Source organism: Pollachius pollachius, assembly GCF_949987615.1.
Source record: "Pollachius pollachius genome assembly, chromosome: 12".
Classification (NCBI taxonomy): Eukaryota; Metazoa; Chordata; class Actinopteri; order Gadiformes; family Gadidae; genus Pollachius; species Pollachius pollachius.
Genome location: NC_136945.1, coordinates 22,609,270 through 22,628,967, shown reverse-complemented (window position 1 = coordinate 22,628,967; position 19,698 = coordinate 22,609,270). Strand labels below are relative to the sequence as shown.

General features: G+C 47.5%; 1 protein-coding gene across 1 annotated transcript in view; it reads right to left on the bottom strand.

The window, feature by feature from the left end:
* Positions 1 to 2,064: 2,064 nt before the first annotated feature.
* Positions 2,065 to 19,698, bottom strand: part of raly (RALY heterogeneous nuclear ribonucleoprotein) — a gene marked incomplete at both ends in the record, with an annotated part of 27,905 nt that continues 10,271 nt past the window's right edge. Inside the window, 4 exons of the mRNA XM_079747713.1 lie at positions 2,065 to 2,193; positions 2,240 to 2,331; positions 16,411 to 16,530; positions 18,992 to 19,155. Coding sequence (XP_079603839.1) covers positions 2,065 to 2,193; positions 2,240 to 2,331; positions 16,411 to 16,530; positions 18,992 to 19,155 — 505 coding nt within the window. The remainder of the gene's footprint in view (positions 2,194 to 2,239; positions 2,332 to 16,410; positions 16,531 to 18,991; positions 19,156 to 19,698) is intronic.

Below are 19,698 nucleotides of genomic sequence, written 5' to 3'. Positions count from 1 at the left end.
ACTGAAGGTCACGTGATTAACATTTAATTTACATTACTTAATGCACTCATAAGCAATAAAAAAACTGTTGATTCACCTTTTACTTATGGTCTAATAATAATTTACCAATAGTGTTCATGTTAAATACAGTATTTATTAAGGCATTATTTAACAGGCTACGGTATCCCTTGGGTTTTGGTTAACCCTAACCTAACATAAATAAATACCTGAGCCAGCATGACCAATGCTGATCCTAGTGCTGCTAGTGATCGGATGAATGCAAGAATGTCATTTTGTAGTACGTGTACGTCTACAAGAAGAGCCTTCTTCTTCCTCTACTGGATCTTTATATATTTCAACATAACCACCATCAGCTATAGCGTTCAGAAGCATTTCCTGATATTAATCCATAGCGCTTCAATCCCCCATGCTAATCCTGATAGTAAATGTCCCTCTATCTCCTAGCATCCCCAGCTAGGAGAGAGATGGACGGCTTCACTAAACCCAGATGATACCGTCCGAGGCTCTCAGGGAGGGTCCGCTGGGAACCCGGGTACGGCTGGACCTCCCGGGACCACAGCGATAGGCTGTGGTCCGAGCCCCTCTGACCCGTTACCGTATCTGATATCTTATGCCGTAGCTCTACGACGGCGCTCTACGTTGACTCCCCTGTGGGATCAATAGAGTCATCTTATCTGATTACTGCTGCTGCCCCCGAGCGTGCCTTCATTCTGACAACAGAGTGCTCTAGCCCTCCGGAGTAGCGTGTCATTAAATACATTAGTGTATGCTACACGGGAACCTCCTAAGATGGCACGATTTGATTGTTTCGCTATCTCTGGATATTGGGCAATATCCCGTGATTGAGATCTCAAATTCGGGATATTGTTTCCAGCGCGCTGACGGTTGTCTCGTCATGCTAATAAAAACAAACAAACCGCTAATAAAAAGTAATAAATCCCGGCAAAAAGTGTTATCGTGTTTATTTTTGGAGTGTTCACATGTAGTTTATACTAAAACAATTATTCACTTCACCTATTCAACTTCGGCAAATGGAATTTTACGCTTAGGGAGTGAGTGAGTGAGTGAGTGAGTGAGTGAGTGAGTGAAAGATTGACTGTGTGTGTGAATGAGTGAGTGAGTGAGTGAGTGAGTGAGTGAGTGAGTGTGAGTGTGTGTGTGTGTGTGTGTGTGTGTGTGTGTGTGTGTGTGTGTGTCTGTTTGTGTGTGTGTGTGTGTGTGTGTGATGGTTGGCTGCCAAAGTGACGCTGAGACACATGGTTCTGTTTGTATATAATAGGTATGTGTGGTTATCTGGTCCAGAGGAGAGGAACAGGCACACACAAAGAAAAGCAATCACACACAAAAACAACATCCCGACACTCAAAATCAAATGACATAATGATGTGTTGAAGACGACGATCCAACGATCCAAAAGAATCAACTTAAATTGAACCACCCCATGATATATCTCACGAGGAATAATGGGCTACATCACATTTTCTACAGCACGATTCTGCACCTCCTTCAATTCATCTGATTGGACAAGGCAAGACCTTGGTTCCTAATGATCATATAGTCCCAGTCAACCGAGATGATTGTAAGGGAGGGGAAGAGGGAAAACTTCAAACCCACTATCGTCCAGATGTCAGTGTGGCGCTCAAGCGTCGTGGAGTTCTTTGCTCTCCGGTTCCTGTGACAGAGTCTGCTGCCAGGCCTTGTGGTCTGCCCTTATTAACCCATGTGGCGCTCATTTGTACAAAAAATACGAGGACCAATGTCTGCCAGATTTTCTGTAATGATCGTAAATATCCTCGGGCGGCATGCGGACGCTCGTCCTCAAACAACGGCTCACATCGAACCTCGCTGCTCGTCAGCTCTACGCCCATCGCACCAGAGGCTCCAGGGCCCTCGTACCTGAGGCTCCAGGGCCCTCATACCTGAGGGTCCAGGCCCATCATACCTTTGGCTCTAGCCCATCATTCCTGAGGCTCCAGGGCCCTCGTACCTGAGGGTCCAGGCCCATCATTCCTGAGGCTCCAGGGCCCTTGTACCTGAGGGTCCAGGCCCATCATACCTTTGGCTCTAGCCCATCATACCTGAGGCTCCAGGGCCCTCATACCTGAGGGTCCAGGCCCATTGCACCTGAGGCTCCAGGGCCCTCATACCTGAGGCTCCAGGGCCCTCATACCTGAGGCTCCAGGGACCTCGTACCTGAGGGTCCAGGCCCATCGCACCTGAGGCTCAAGGGCCCTCGTACCTGAGGGTCCAGGCCCATCGTACCTGAGGCTCCAGGGCCCTCGTACCTGAGGGTCCAGGCCCATCGTACCTGAGGCTCCAGGGCCCTCATACCTGAGGGTCCAGGCCCATCATAACTGAGGCTCCAGGGCCCTCGTACCTGAGGGTCCAGGCCCATCATACCTTTGGCTCTAGCCCATCATACCTGAGGCTCCAGGGCCCTCGTACCTGAGGGTCCAGGCCCATCATACCTTTGGCTCTAGCCCATCGTACCTGAGGGTCCAGGCCCATCATACCTGTGGCTCCAGGGCTCTCATACCTGAGGGTTCAGGCCCATCATACCTTTGGCTCCAGGGCCCTCATACCTGAGGGTTCAGGCCCATCATACCTTTGGCTCCAGGGCCCTCATACCTGAGGGTCTAGCCCCATCAAACCTGTGGTTCTAGCCCATCATACTTGAGGCTCTAGCCCATCGTACCTGAGGTTCTAGCCCCATCATACCTTTGGTTCTAGCCCATCGTACCTGTGGCTCTAGCCCATCATACCTGAGGTTCTAGCCCATCGTACCTGAGGTTCTAGCCCATCCTACCTGAGGCTCCACACTGCTCCCCCCAGGCGTCGCACAGGGCGGTCTTGTGTGTTTTCTGTGACTGGAAGAGCGGCTTTTTCTCACAAGCGATGCCAAGTCGTAAAACTTAAGACGGCTGTTTAAATAAAACAATACGTTTGGAAGGACGCTGTACAATAGCACTCTGTGTTGAGACACTGGTGGATTTAGACTTCTCCGAAAACCCCATACCCCTCAGACCCTAATCTACTGTTAGTTACGATCTGCCATTTGCAAGATGCGGAGGCCTTTAGGAAAAGTCATCTTGAAGACCTAAATCCCTTAATCTCTTGACCTTAAACATCAGAGAAAATTCCTTTTGAATTGTCAATTTCTTCTTCTGAAGAAAACAACCAAAAGACTCAGTAACTAGGGCAACTTTTTGTTTGTTTTTTATTACATGGGCGAGTCTTGAGTTCATCTTGACCTCCTGGTTCTGCCTCCGATGTCTCCCTCTAACAGAAGCAAACTTCTTATTTTGTTTAGTGAACTCTTCTTTTTCTTGTTGCCCGGAGTGAAAGCGGGTTAACATATAGTTCAGGGTTAGGGATGAAGTTAAGATTAAGTGAACTGAGGACTAGGTTATATAAAGGGATTTGAAAAGGTTAAGGTTCAGAGATACGGTATTTGTTAAGGGTCAAATGTATACTATGGCAAGGGTAGGTTAGTGGTAAGGTTAAGTGGGGTGAATTGCTAAAGCACAAAAGGGAAATGGTGTTGTTCAGGGTTACATTAGATAAGGTTAGCTTAAGGGCAGCGAAATGTTCTCCTGCGACATAAATATTTCGAAAGCCTGCAAGTGTGTGAAACCTCCTGTTTCCAAGCTTTTTGCATTAGTCAGTGATGCTGTAGGGCTTGGTCTGGCAGCTGCTGGCATCTGACGCTGATTCAGAGATAAACCAGACATGTAACAGCTTACTAAATATGCTGTTGTTGTGAGGAGGACACATACACTCTGTAGTTCTCTTCCATAACTGGCAAAGAACTTAGGCCTTTGAGGAGTGACAGCGACTGGTTGCATGCAATAGAAAGGGCCCAGCATTCACTCCAGGATAGATTCTGGCCTCAATGAGGAAGATAAAATGTACCTGTTTGACGTTAGACACCATATTTTCCTGTTGCCTTGGATTTTTTTTTTTTTCATAAATCGTTTTTTTCAGATGAAAAGGGATTCAAATTGGTTTGAACGCCTTAAGTACCTTTTAAGTGCCTCACATCAGACAGCAAGCAATGGTGGGTCTTGAAAAATAGCAATCAAACAGTTTTTATAGAACCATTAATCAGTGTGTCTTTCAAGTCAATCCCAAAGTGTGTACCTTATATTAAAATATCAAAAGCTGTTCCTTTTCATTAGTCCTTCCCATATTAGACTCCCAAATAAACATCAAACTTTAACGAGCTTGAGGTAAACTAGAAAACTGCCTTGACGATGCTCAAAAAGAGATTTATTAAATCATTACATTCACTGAGCATTTCCTATAAACACAGTCTTTCATAGGTTCCAATGTTGCCCAGAGCGTCTGGAAGCATTTAAAGCTGGAGTAGGCCATTTATTTTAGAAGCATTTACTGACATATTTGTTGAAATTATCCTTACAACCCGAAAGCAAACAACAAATTAAATGCTCAGACCATAATAAAAGATGTATTCGATATTTTTGGCTGTCGCAGGTCTGTAATCATCCTGTCCAATCATTTATTCATCTAATAAATAAAATGTATTTAATGGAGTAAATTACTCTGTCCGTGCACGCAAAGTGCATGACCAGTCTTCCGCAAGGCCAAACTACTGCTAAAGCTAGCGAGCTAGACATGTGATCGTGGGAGAGGTTTTTGAGGGAGGTCTGAAAGGATGTGTGGGATATTTTTTGGTTTGAATACTGAAATATAGCAGTATATGTACATATACTAGTATATATATATATATATATACATATATATATATATATATATATATATATATATATATATATATATATATATATATATATACAAAAACCAGTTTACTCAAGTCTGTTTTCCAAAATGGCCAACTCTAGCTTGAAGTCGCTCAAATCAACTTCAAATTAGCCGAATGATCCTGCTCCTCACTCAGCGACCTTCTCCTGCCTGTTTATTGGTCTGCTCAGTGAAAACACTTCAGAAGGACTTCTGTGCGCAGGGCTGGATTCAATAACGATTGTTGCATAGTGTTGGTTACAAGTTTTATGTTTCTTAAACATTCCTTTGATGTCTTTGATCTGTACACCATGTTGACCATCCTCCTCCATCATCGGGTCCTACACCAGTCCAGGGAAAACACAGAACCTTTTTCTCCCAGCCAAAGACTGGCAGTGGTTGAGGTGTCGTATCACCCCTCCCCCCGTCCTGCACACGCACGCACACACACACACACACACACACACACACACACACAGGTAAGGCGCTTTGAGATTCTTGAAAAGGGAAATGCAATTAATGTTAGTATTATTATTATAACTACAGCATTGCATTAATAAAGCACTAGTTGTACTGTACTTTAGCACTGCTTAAGCACCGTAGCACTGCCGTAACACGTCCAGCAATACTTTAGCAATGCTTTAGCTCTGCTGTAGCGATGCTAACACCATAGCACTACTAGAGGACATCTCTGCCATAGCACTACTTTAGCAGTGGGCTAGCTCTACTGTAGCGATGCTAACCTACTTTAGCCGTGGTCTAGCTCTACATTAGCAGTCGTTTCTCTGATCCGATCCACAGAAGGTTGTCATAGCGATCCAAGACACCTCATTCTCATCTCTGTTTTGCGGCAGCTGCTGGCGGCCCATCCGCCGGGCGTTCCTGGAACCCCAGTAAACAGCTGTAAACAGCATGTAAAGCAGCCACTTCGCCCCGTACTCCATCAGACCTTTGAGATCAGCCTGTCTCTCCCTTTTGTGCATCTGCTTCTCGACTTGAACCACGGCCTCCGCATCTGTCGCTAATCCCAGAGACGTGAGATCTTCCCCCCTCCAGCGGTTTGCGTGTTGGTACACGTCATTAGTGCGTCTGTTCCTAAGCAACCTTGACGACCCCCTCTGACCTTTTAATCTGTCTTGATTAATAAAAGGCCATATCAAATAAGCGTAGCTTATGAACTGTGAAGAGACCCCCAATCTACATCAGGCAGGGGGCCCCGCCCCACGGGGGGCACTTTGATCAAGGCTCGTTATTCAAACACTCTGCCCTTCAGTACCTTTTACTGCAAGTACGTTGTGTACTTGATATTTTCTGCCTGACCTATACAGCCATAGAGTCATTATTTACCACACATAAAAAAACAGATGTCGCCGCATGATTCCTAGACATTAAAGGCCCTGGGTTCGATGGGAACATTAAAGAAACCAAACCACAACAAGGCCAACATATGCAAAGCCATAAAAACAACACACATCCCCGCCCAGACTCAGATTAATCCCCGGTTCCACGCCCTGTGTGTGTTTCTCCTTATTTATTTTGGGTTGTCCTGCTCCTCTGTTCTGCCTGTCCTCTCCACAGTTATCATCGAGGAGCAACATAAGCCTCCAATCTAGATTCCGCTCGGGGCAGAACAATGTGCCTCGTGTTTTGACTGGCAGCCCGCAGCAAAGCTCCCAAAGCTAGCTAACGTTAGCAGAGGGGGGGGGGGGGGGGGGGGGGGTCACTCAGAGGCTCCAGGTGTTTGTCTGAGTGGCAGCCCCTTCTGTCAGCAGGTAGGCCTACTGCCGCTGTTTTTTCTATAACACCGCCTCCCTGTGTGTTCTTATGCTAGTGTACACACTATACACACACAATACGCACAAACATGCTCACACACACAGGGACAGGCACACACACACACACACACACACACACACACACACACACACACACACACACACACAGGTACAGGCACACACACATGCATACACATATCTAGGCCTGCACTTACACACACATGCACACATGTTTAATGCAGTGTGGAGTTAATGGATGGATAAGAAGGAGGATAGATGGAGGGATGATAAAGTAACATAGAGATGGAGAGATGGAGGAATGGTTGATAGACAGAGAGATGGACAGATGGAGGGATGGTTGATAGACAGAGAGATGGACAGATGGAGGTATGGTTGATCGACAGAGAGATGGACAGATGGAGGGATGGTTGATAGACAGAGAGATGGACAGATGGAGGGATGATAGAGAAACAAATAGACTGAGAGATGGAGGGATGATAGATAAACTGAGGGGTGTCTGAGTGGAGGGGTGGGGCTATGTTCTGGTCCTAAGCCAGTCTCCTAGGGAGGCTTAGCTCCGGAGTGTTCCTGGTAGAAGAGGCTGGAGGCCAGATATACACCGGTCTGTAGTTGCATCTCACAACTCATACAAGTTGTCTTGTATGAATGAAACGAATGAAACGAGACATGGTCAGCCTGACCTGAAGAGCTGAGCCCTTAAACCAGGTATTAGGACTTTTTAGGCATGCAGAGTGGTTATGTGTGTGTGTGTGTGTGTGTGTGTGTGTGTGTGTGTGTGTGCATGAATTTATGTGTGAGAGTTGAGATTTATGTTTGTCTGTTTGAACATTTTATAGGTGTGGTGTGTGTGTGTGTGTGTGTGTGTGTCAACACTTGTTTGTGTGTAGACAGTGTTTGTGCGTGCCGTTGTGTGTATGTAATGTGTATGGAATGTATGTGTATGTAAGGCCCTCGGTGAGCGACAGAAAAGGGGTTTCAGCGTTCTAAAACACATGATGAAATCAGAGTGTGCTGGCCCCCTGTGTTCTAAAGGTTCAACGACTGCCTCCAGCTCTCCCACTAGCCTCCCACCTCTCTCCTCCGTCTCCCCCCGGTGTCTGCCCCTCTGAACCCCTCTGCTCACAGGGCCTGTAGCCCAGGACGGCCAGCCTACCAAACCTCCAACACCACAGCACCCTACCCAACCTCCACCACCACAGCACCCTACCAAACCTCCACCACCACAGCACCCTACCAAACCTCCACCACCACAGCACCCTACCAAACCTCCAACACCACAGCACCCTACCCAACCTCCACCACCACAGCACCCTACCAAACCTCCACCATCACAGCACCCTACCCAGCCTCCAACACCACAGCACCCTACCAAACCTCCACCACCACAGCACCCTACCAAACCTCCACCATCACAGCACCCTACCCAGCCTCCAACACCACAGCACCCTACCAAACCTCCACCACCACAGCACCCTACCAAACCTCCACCACCACAGCACCCTACCAAACCTCCACCATCCACACAGAGTATCAACTCACCTGCTGTAGGACGTGCCATGTTGCAGCAGGGACACACTGAGGCTTGTAGACCTCGGGACATCTAAACATCCAAGTCTTTCAACTCCTCACTCATAAATATTTTATCCCGCGTTGCGCTGAATCCTTCCACCAATAACTTTGTTATTATCCAGTGTTTCCCTTGCATTATGTAACGCTTACCTCTAACCCAATATCATATTTCCCATTATATGTAGCTTACCTATAATCCGCTATAAGATATCGTATTATGTCTGCCACACACACACATCTGGCAAACGTTTTCAGCACGGTCCAATTAAATCCCTCCTGTGCTTATTCGGCTGGAACCGCGGCGCATCACTGGAGATACACTCGGAAAGACGTTTATGTTGTCTTGACTCATGTCACACACGCACGCACACAGGCCCACACTCACACATATTTAACATTAACTTATTTCATCATTAAGCAAGTTATTTTATTCAGTATTTTAATATGAACCAGTCACACTTTAACGTTAATAATGTAATGTCACTCAAACACACACAAAGACACACACACACACACACACACACACACACACACACAAAAAAAAAGAATGTCCAATCTTTGAATTTTATTTACACATGTTGTAAAAGCTGGCGAGTGCATCCACAGGAATATTCAACATTAACATCATCAGGGTGTTGTCGACCACTGGTCACAAGTCATTCAACATCATAATGGTCTGGTTAAACACTGGTAACAAGTCATTCATTCAGCAGGAACGAGTCGAAGACTAACCGACGGGAGACAGAACAAACACGTGGAGAAGAAAGAAGAAATAAATAAAGGAAAAATAACCATAATCTTGTGTTGTTACAGTGTTCCACTGACGTAAGGACAAAGTAGAAAGAGGAGGAGGAGATGAGAGGAGGAGACGAGAGGAGGAGACGAGAGGAGCAGAGGAGAGGAGGAGAGGAGAGGAGGAGACAAGAGGAGGAGACGAGAGGAGCAGAGGAGAGGAGGAGACGAGAGGAGGAGACGAGAGGAGGAGAGGAGGAGAGGAGAGGAGGAGATGAGAGGAGGAGAGGAGGAGAGGAGAGGAGGAGATGAGAGGAGGAGAGGAGGAGAGGAGAGGAGGAGATGAGAGGAGGAGAGGAGAGGAGGAGATGAGAGGAGGAGATGAGAGGAGGAGAGGAGAGGAGGAGACGAGAGGAGGAGAGGAGAGGAGGAGAGGAGAGGAGGAGAGGAGGCAGACCGGGGCCGAGCCATGAAGAGGCGGTTCGTTGTGTCTTATAAATACGCTAATTTACTCCAATTTACGTTTGTTAGTTTATCAAGGAGCTGTGCTTCAAGGAAGAGATTTTATTATTTTTCAGATTAAAAAAAACAATGAATAAAATAAAGATAAAGTCAACACAAAGTCTGCAAAATCCATTTGTTTCTCAAAATGTGCCTGTATTCAGAAATGTCCCGCGAGTTTGTGTATTGACCAATGACAACTGCCTTGTGTTTACTATACTATACTAACTATAGTATATACAAGGCTCTTGTAGTATAGTATATCGTTTTTATTTTATAACATAGCATGGTACAGCGGTACAGCATAGTATACTATAGTATAGTATTGTACATTATTTTTAAGTATAGTACAGTAAAGTTCAGTTGTTTAATTATAGTATAGTACAGTACTATAGCATTGCATAGTATACTATGCAATGCTATAGTACTTTAATGGTCTTTCTGTCGTTATCATAATGTTAATAAATGTTGCTTTTGGTCTGGGACGTCTCTCAAAGTCATGTAAATGATATTCAGGACCTGATATAAAATATAATAAACCCATACTTTGGGCCACTTTAAATCATGGAACTGCACCATCTGCATCTCTCTCCATATCTCTTCATCTCTCCATCTCTCTCCATCTCTCTCCATCTCTCCATATCTCCATCTCTCTCCATCTCTCTCCATCTCTCCATATCTCTCCATCTCTCTCCATATCTCTCCATCTCTCCATCTCTCCATCCCTCCATCTCTCTCCATCTCTCTCCATCTCTCCATCTCCCTCCATCTCTCCATCCCTCCATTTCTCCATCTCTCTCCATCCCTCCATCTCTCCATCTCTCTCCATCCCTCCATCTCTCCATCTCTCTCCATCTCTCTCCATCCCTCCATCTCTCCATCTCTCTCCATCTCTCCATCTCTCTCAATCTCTCTCCTTCTCGTCATCCTCCATCTCTCCATCTCTCCATCCCTCCATCTCCCTCCAGCTCTCCATCCCTCCATCTCTCCATCTCTCTCCATCCCTCCATCTCTCAATCTCTCTCCATCTCTCCATCTCTCCATCTCTCTCCATCCCTCCATCTCTCTCCATCTCTCTCCTTCTCTCCATCCCTCCATCTCTCCATCTCTCTCCTCAGCTCCAAGCACCTGAAACACACAAAAACTTGTATTGAACCAATTTATGTCGGCATTCCTGAGTGTGCGTGCGTGTGTGTGTGCGTGCGTGTGTGTGTGTGTGCGTGAGTGTGTGGGGGTGTGTGTGTGAGTGTTACCTGTTGAGGTGATGTGTGTGTGTGTGTGTGTGTGTTTGTGTGTGCATACTGTGCGCATATCCAAGTTTGCATTCCTGTGCGTGTGTGTGTGTATGTATGCGTGTGCGCATGTATGTGTGTGTGTGTGGGCGTATTTGTGTGTCTTTTCATCCATCTACATGTGGTTCTGCTCCAACGCCATTATCTTCTAAGGCCGCACAGCGAACATGAAATATTTCATTAGCATTCCTCTCCTTTGCCAGGATATAATGGTGGACAAAGAGAAGAGAGAGAGAGAGAGACAGAGAGAGAGGAAAACATGATGCGGCCAGAGAAAGGATAGCTGGATAGAAAGATGGACGGATCAGAACCACAAAATACTTTCTTGATGGAAAATACATTTCTCTTTAAGCTGTAGTGCTGTCAACTATGTGAATAAGCTAAGCCTGTTTTGCTTCATGTTCTACTCGACGTGATGTTTCATTTAGCGGTTTTACGACGGATCATCCTTTACTTAGCGTTTGTTTGTGTGTATATGTGTGTGTGTGTGTGTGTGTGTGTGTGTGTGTGTGATTCTTTCTGTGTTTGTTTCTCTCTGCGGCCGTGTGCGTGCCTGTGCGTGAGTTATTGTAGCCAATGGTAGTAAAATAATTGTCCTGTTCAGTAATTGGTTCACAAGCTGTGAGGCTTTTCAGTTTTAATGCCGTTGTTGGATCAATCAGGCCGTTTAGATCCCCTTGGTTTAGAACGAGGAGCGGACGCCACAGAGGAAGTGACTCACAGACACCAGGAGATCAGAGAAACCCTTCCCCACGCCACATGGAGATCTCATTTAGCGATGCATTTCACATGATTTTAATAACCGGATGCAGAATCACAGCCGAGGCGTGAAGGTGTCAGGATGTTTTCCATCTCTTCCATCGCTCTCAGCGTCTCCGCAGTGGAAAATGGAATTAAATGATGAGCTTCCTCTGTAGAGAGACACTTCTTGTACCACAGCCTGTATGGGAAGACGTGGCTTTGGTACTATTACATTTGTACTCAGATCTGTATAGTTATAAATACAGAAAGGCTAGACCGTGGTCTAATGTTCTATTCCACGGGTTCCATCCCCTGCTTGGCTTATAGGCAGAGCAAGGCAGTAAGAGCAACAGGTGTAAACATTGGCATGCGTTCCTTTAACCAAACCGCAGAACCCTGCCTCTCTCACGTGGTTTTAACACTTGTGACCCTGCAAGCTCAAGCGCTAATTTGGACCTGGTTAACGTGAGCCTGTCTCACCTCTCACCCCTAACCAGTTCCTGCTTTTCGGCCTATCGCGTGGCTCCATGCTATGGCAGCCAAGGAATCTGCCGAGCGGCAGATGTTTCCCTGAACATGTGCTTTGTGTTACCCCCTGAGAAGGCGGCCATGACGGTTGTGAATGGCCGCCCTCAGCAGAGAATCTGCGTTCAGACCAGTGGGACGGGGTGGTTACCCCGTCACAGACGGACGGTTCCACGTACTAAATCTCTGTCACATAAAACAGTTCAAGCAGGCCCGTTGAGCCCAAATAGTCCTCCCAAAGCCATGGCTATGTCATGGACAACTCAGTGTGAGCAAGGGCTAATGTCCCGTGGAAGAATCCGGTGCTTATTATATCATACGCATGCTTAGGCTATTTTATTCAAAACCGGTGAATCAGATAAAGTGTCTGACGTCTAATCTCTGTACTCAATTGAACCGATTCTCATGCCAGTTTTTTTTAAATGATGAACCCTCTTCCTCCATCCTTATTTCAGGAGTACTTGTCACGACCTTAATGTGATATTTAACATTAATGTTTATAATAATGGTATTTTATTCAATGTTAAGGCCATGTCAATAACAACTCTTACGGGTTAGAACAGAGAGGACGTCCTGGCGAGCCAGGGGAAAAATTATAATTAGTTATAATTATAATTACAGTACAGGAACAGTTATAATTAAATTAAGATTGTACTTGGAGCAAATTTAACAATAACCACGCTAAATCCAACCATAACCATAACCAATTTGCCGAAGATAACTGGTAACAGGTTACAACAATGGTATATTAATTAACCATTAATGAACTGTTCACTAATGTTGCAGTAATTAGTTACTAAGCGTGTTCATGTTTACTAATAGTGCTCATGTTAACTCAGGTGATTGTGTTCACCTCACCTAAGGTATAAATGTATACATTATTTAACCCTAAACCTACCCTAACCCTTACCTATGCTATTGCTATATATAATAATGCTTATTATCGTATTAACCAATGGTGGCTAATGGTTCATTAATGTACACTTATTGGGAAGTGGCTAACATCAGGTTAGAATCAAACTTGGCTGGATTGCTCAATTCATTAAAATTCAATATGCAAGCTTACTCCAGTGAAAACCTGGAGGAAAACCCTCTGCTCCCCACCCCATTTCATATTCTGTGGGATCGTATAATGTAAACATACATATGCTTATATGAAATTAGATATACTATGAATATGAATCCGGGTTCACCCCTGGCCATCTTGGTTTGCAAGCCAGTCAGAACCAAGATGGAACTAAGACGGCCACTTTGTCCATCGTAATCCGCTGCATATGAATGAAAGCTTCTCAGGGCTTTGAGACGTTTGGGCCCACCTGGTTTGAGGTGAAAGATAATATCTCCCAATACACGAGTGTTTTCCTTCATCGGTCACGGGGGAATGAGATTCACCACCGCTTTAGGAGCGAGCTGCACGTCGAATCGAGGTGAGCTTGCGAGGCGCATGCTCCGATCGTGTTACTGGGGGCGGCAGATGAGATGCTCTGCGTGCTTCTCACAGTTGAACCAGGGGACGAGCCTCTCCCTAGAGACCGGGCCCCTAGCCTCTCCCTATCAGACACCAGGCCCCTAGCCTCTCCCTAGGCACCGGGCCCCTAGCCTCTCCCTATCAGACACTAGGCCCCTACCCTCTCCCTATCAGACACCAGGCCCCTAGCCTATCCCTAGACACCAGGCCCCTAGCCTTTCCCTAGGAACCGGGCCCCTAGCCTCTCCCTATCAGACACCAGGCCCCTACCCTCTCCCTATCAGACACCAGGCCCCTAGCCTCTCCCTAGGCACCAGGCCCCTAGCCTCTCCCTAGGCACCGGGCCCCTACCATCACCCTATCAGACACCAGGCCCCTAGCCTCTCCCTAGGCACCAGGCCCCTAGCCTCTCCCTAGAGACCGGGCCCCTGGCCTCTCCCTAGGCACCAGGCCCCTAGCCTCTCCCTAGGCACCAGGCCCCTGGCCTCTCCCTAAACACCGGGCCCCTAGCCTCTCCCTAAAGACCAGGCCCCTAGCCTCTCCCTAGACACCAGGCCCCTAGCCTCTCCCTAGGCACCAGGCCCCTAGCCTCTCCCTAGGCACCAGGCCCCTAGCCTCTCCCTAGGCACCAGGCCCCTAGCCTCTCCCTAGGCACCAGGCCCCTAGCCTCTTTCAGCCACAGTTGAACTGTTGAACGGTTTCAGTTGAACTGTTGGGACCGACCCTGTCTCTGCGGTCGCTTTCGAACATCCACGTCATTTTGTGTCTTCGGTTTGACTTGCTCTTCTTCTCGTAGCGTCGGATCTGTTTTCAGCTAAAGAAAATAAGCTCCCGTTTGCTTATATTTTTCTGCTGGGAATTTCCAAGAATGTTTTGATCCTAGAAGAATCTTCCACAAAGGAGCATACTTGTTAACTCCCAGTTTTCTTGGGATTTGCCTTTATTTTACCCTTGTCTGCTTACTCTCCCCCATATTGCGTTTCTTATACGTTTTAAAGTTGGCGAATCTGCAAAGCATAAGTGATCCCAAGAGGCGAGGAAGCCCGCCAAGGACCGCACTAATAGAAACACTTCAGAGGCAGATCAAGTGACCAAAGCTGAGCGGAGAACGTAATTGGTTAGGCCGGAAAATTGCCCTCATTTTTGAATCACAATGTTGACAGGTAGGCGAAGAACAGAGGACAAATTATTGAAAATGTAGAGCGCTGACGTCATAATTGGTCCCAAATCCCGGGGCTCTGGGTCAGGGGGCTGGGAAGCGTTTCCATATTGATGTTTGACTCTGGGCCTGTTAGTCCAACACATCCCTCGGCCTTCCTAAAGCAGAACTTATCTTCTCCCTCTGGCTTTCTCTGTGGAACTGCTCAGTGGAACCGTAAATCGGTCCATTCATCAAAGATTTCACCATTGAGAGACACACAATCCCCAGAAAATTAAACAAAGATCTGTGGCGAATCACGATCATACAGAAAGATAGGCAGGGAACAGGAGGAAAAACGCGGGCGTTTATTTTTATGTGTAGCATAAACAGCTGATGACCTGCTCATAAGTGCTGGTGACTAGTGAGGCAACACTATACAAGTTCCAAGTTCCCGGATTGTTCGATTTGGTCCGTCCCAATGTTTTATAAAGGTTATTGACATTGACAATTTTTTGGGGGGGATTTATGAGTCGATAAAGAGAAAGCATCGAGCAGATAAATCTGCCTCCAGCGAATGTCCAGTCTGTCTTACTGATGTTTCCGTGTGCGTATATCGTGTTTATGTCTTTGGAACAGCTAGAGAACAATGGGTTCTGGGGAGTTCTTCGACACACACCTGGGAGCCGGGGGTCAGCGAGGGGCTGAGTACGTGCGTTCTGGTCCTGGTTAAAATAGGAACACACGTTCAGCCGATGGCTGGGGAGTCAGTGGGTTGATGGGAGAGGGAGAGGGCGTTAATTAGCTTGTTAGCGATTACCTTTCACAGTAGGATCGATTTCACTTCTGATGATAGTCCTCGGTTTTCCTTGAAACAGAAAACAAAGAGTTACTGGTCATGCACACACACACACACACACACACACACACACACACACACACACACACACACACACACACACACATATACACACACACACACACATACACACACACACAAGCATACACACACATACCCAGTCATTCACGCAAACATGCTAACATACACACTAACACATGCACGCGCACACAACACACACACACACACACACACACACACACACACACACACACACACACCATATTGTGCTCTGCGCGGTCATGTGACTGCTCTTCTCCTGCGTGGCTGCTTCGTCTCTCCTCCTCCTCCTGACCTTCAGAGCACCAGTCTTCCTCATCTACAGACACCTCCTCACTCTTACACTCCTCCTCCTCCTCCTCGTCCTCCTCCTCCTCCTCCTCCTCCTCGTCCTCCTTCCGCAGCTCTGCTCACAAACACGCAAACACACACACAAAGAAATGTGGATGGGGAATGTATTGTCGATTTTAGGATGTGTACATATGTGTAATATTAGTGTGCAGATCTGGACGAAGAAGATCAGTCATACAAGTGTGTGTATAGAACAAGAGAGAGAAGATAAGAAATACTTGTGTTTGTATAGACCTAGACAGAGTAGATCAGTAATATTGGTGTGTGCATTGACCGAGGCAAGGAAGATAAGTAATACTTGTATAGATCTAGACAAAGTAGATCAGTAATGTTAATGTGTTTGTACATGCACAGACCAACTTTTAAAACCTTTCCAACCCGGATTTGGCACAATTGAACTAAGTATGTGTGTGTGTGTGTCTGTTTGTGTGTGTGTGTGTGTGTGTGTGTGTGTGTGTGTGTGTGTACCTGTAGGGGTGATGTGTTTGTGTGTGTGTGTGTGTGTGTGTGTGTGTGTGTGTGTGTGTGTGTGTGTGTGTGTGTGTGTGTGTGCGTGTGTGCGTGTTTACCTGTAGGGGTAATGTGTTTGTGTGTGTATGTGTGTGTGTGTGTGTGTGTCTGTGTGTGTGTGTGTGTACCTGTAGGGGTGATGTGTGTGTCGTCTGAGATGAGCTCCAGTCTACACAGCAGAGCTTCGATGTTGGTTTTGATCTGAGTCAACTCCGACTTGATCGCCTGCAGCTCCAAGCCTCGCAGTGCTAGGAGAGAGACACACACACACAAACACACACACACACACACACACACACACACACACACACACACACACACACACACACACACACACACACAGGGAACAGCAAGAGACACAGACACAGAGTGGGGAGAGAGAGACCACACACACATACACACATAAATAAAAACAAACAGCATTCCAACAGACGGTAGAGAGAGAGACACACACAAACACACACCAACAACACACACACACACACGTGCACACACACACACAGAGGGGAGAGTGTCAGACACAGAGACACAGTGAGAAGAGAGAGCAATAGGGTGAGGGAGGGGTTGGGGGGGGGCATCACAACAAGTTAATACAAGAATCTGGACAAATTATGAATGACATGAAGAGGAGAGGAGAGAGAAGAGAGAGGGAAAGAGAGAGAGAGAGAGAGAGAGAGAGAGAGAGAGAGAGAGAGAGAGAGAGTAGAAGCAGTGTGGAGATCAAACCATGAGTAATGTTGCCAGCTTCAGACCACTTTGAGATGCTGACAGGACATGTGGCAGCAGTTTGAATCCCCAGAGAAAGCTCCTGGGATGACCTCCAGTCAGGAGTGAGCTGAAGGCAGCAGGCTGCCGCCGGGTCTATCTCAATGCGCTGTCAGATCAAGAACTAAAGAGTTTGTACATTTGCGTTTAAAAGACGCCAAATGCTCCAAACGTAAACGTAAATGTAACACAAACCTTTTTTGTTTGTAATTGTTATTAATTATTTGAGGTTTTTTCTGAGAAATTTGAGAAATGACATTACAGTTACTTTGATCTTATATTTACATTCCAGCAGTGGCTGATCCAGAAGGAGCGGCTGGAGCAGAGGGGTGGAGCAGAGGGGTGGAGCAGAGGGGCCGATGGAGCAGAGGGGTGGAGCAGAGGGCCGGTGGAGCAGAGGGGTGGAGCAGAGGGGCCGATGGAGCAGAGGGGTGGAGCAGAGGGCCGCTGGAGCAGAGGGGTGGAGCAGAGGGGTGGAGCAGAGGGGTGGAGCAGAGGGGCCGATGGAGCAGAGGGGTGGAGCAGAGGGCCGCTGGAGCAGAGGGGTGGAGCAGAGGGGTGGAGCAGAGGGCCGCTGGAGCAGAGGGGTGGAGCAGAGGGGCCGATGGAGCAGAGGGGTGGAGCAGAGGGCCGCTGGAGCAGAGGGGTGGAGCAGAGGGGTGGAGCAGAGGGCCGCTGGAGCAGAGGGGTGGAGCAGAGGGACCGACGGAGCAGAGGGGTGGAGCAGAGGGCCGGTGGAGCAGAGGGCCGGTGGAGCAGAGGGGCCTCAGAGGATGGCTGTTAGGGTCAGCTAGTGACGGGGTCAGGCTGGGTCACCACCAGGCTCACAGACTCCCTGTACAGACCACCGCACCACCGTCCAGGGGCTCCACCCCCCCACCATCAACCCCACCCACCACCCCCCCCCCCCCCCCCCCCCAGGCTCTCTGGGCAGAACGCCGGAGAGCAGACCTCCACTCCACGAGAGTTTGGTAAAGCAAAACAGCCCCCATCTCAGCACCATCCCCAGTGTGTGTGTGTGTGTGTGTGTGTGTGCGTGCGTGCGTGCGTGTGTGTGTGTGTGTGTGAGAGAAATCTCAAATGTTCGCTTCACTGTCTGACTCAGTCTTTCAGACTCTAATAGAATTGTAAACAACTTCTCTGGTGGTGTGGTTTTGGTTAGAGGGTTTAGTTTTCGGTTAAACAGAGGGTGTCAGGGGGAAGCTCGCCTCTCTGGGTTAGCTTTCAGGGTACCAGGGTTTGGTGTCAGGGGAAGCTCGCCTCTCTGGGTTAGCTTTCAGGGTGCCAGGGTTTGGTGTTAGCGGTGAAGGTCGCCTCTCTGGGTTAGCTTTCAGAGTGCCAGGGTTTGGTGTTAGCGGTGAAGGTCGCCTCTCTGGGTTAGCTTTCAGGGTACCAGGGTTTGGTGTTAGCGTTGAAGGTCGCCTCTCTGGGTTAGCTTTCAGGGTACGAGGGTTTGGTGTTAGCGTTGAAGGTCGCCTCTCTGGGTTAGCTTTCAGGGTACGAGGGTTTGGTGTTAGCGGTGAAGGTCTCCTCTCTGGGTTAGTTTTCAGGGTTGGTTGTTTGGTTCTAGGGTTTGGTTTGAGGATTAGGTTTTCTTATTTGGGTTAAGTTTCAGGGGTTGGTTTTAGGGCAAGGAGTTTCCTCTTTGGATTACGGTATCGTTTTGGTTCTAAGGTTAGGATTCCCTGTTTGGCTTAGGTTTTTATGTTTTAGTTTTTGGTTCTAGGGGGAGGGTTTCCTCTTAAGGTTTGGTTTTAGGGTTCAGTTGTTTATTCCAGGGTACGGTTTCAGGGTTCGGGATTTCACCAGTTCATGTAAGGGTTTGTTTTAGCGTTTGCTTTTAGGATGAAGCCTCAAGCACTCGTGTATCAGACAGACAGACAGACAGAGTGACAGACAGACAGACAGAGTGACAGACAGACAGAGTGACAGACAGGGACCTACATCTGTGTTTGTTGTTGCCGGGGGGGAGCGCCGAGGTGTTGCGCGACAGCAGCTTGACAGGAAGCGACTTGACCCGTCGCACCAGCGGGACGGCGAGCCGAGCCCGCTGGGCCGGGGGGCCGCGGGGTACGGAGGGGGAGACACGCCCGCGGAACTCAAACAACCTGCAGGGAGGAGAGAGCAGAGAGATACTGTAAACAGAGGAGAGAGCAGAGAGATACTGTAAAGAGAGGAGAGAGCAGAGAGATACTGTAAACAGCGGAGAGAGCAGAGAGATACTGTAAACAGCGGAGAGAGTAGAGAGATACTGTAAAGAGAGGAAAGAGCAGAGAGATACTGTAAACAGAGGAGAGAGTAGAGATACTGTAAAAAGAGGAGCAGAGAGATAATGTAAAGAGAGGAGAGAGCAGAGAGATACTGTAAACAGCGGAGAGAGTAGAGAGATACTGTAAAGAGAGGAAAGAGCAGAGAGATACTGTAAAGAGAGGAGAGAGCAGAGAGATACTGTAAACAGAGGAGCAGAGAGATAATGTAAAGAGAGGAGAGAGCAGAGAGATACTGTAAACAGAGGAGAGAGCAGAGAGGTAATGTAAACAGAGGAGCAGAGAGATAATGTAAAGAGAGGAGAGAGCAGAGAGATACTGTAAACAGAGGAGAGAGCAGAGAGATACTGTAAACAGAGGAGCAGAGAGATAATGTAAAGAGAG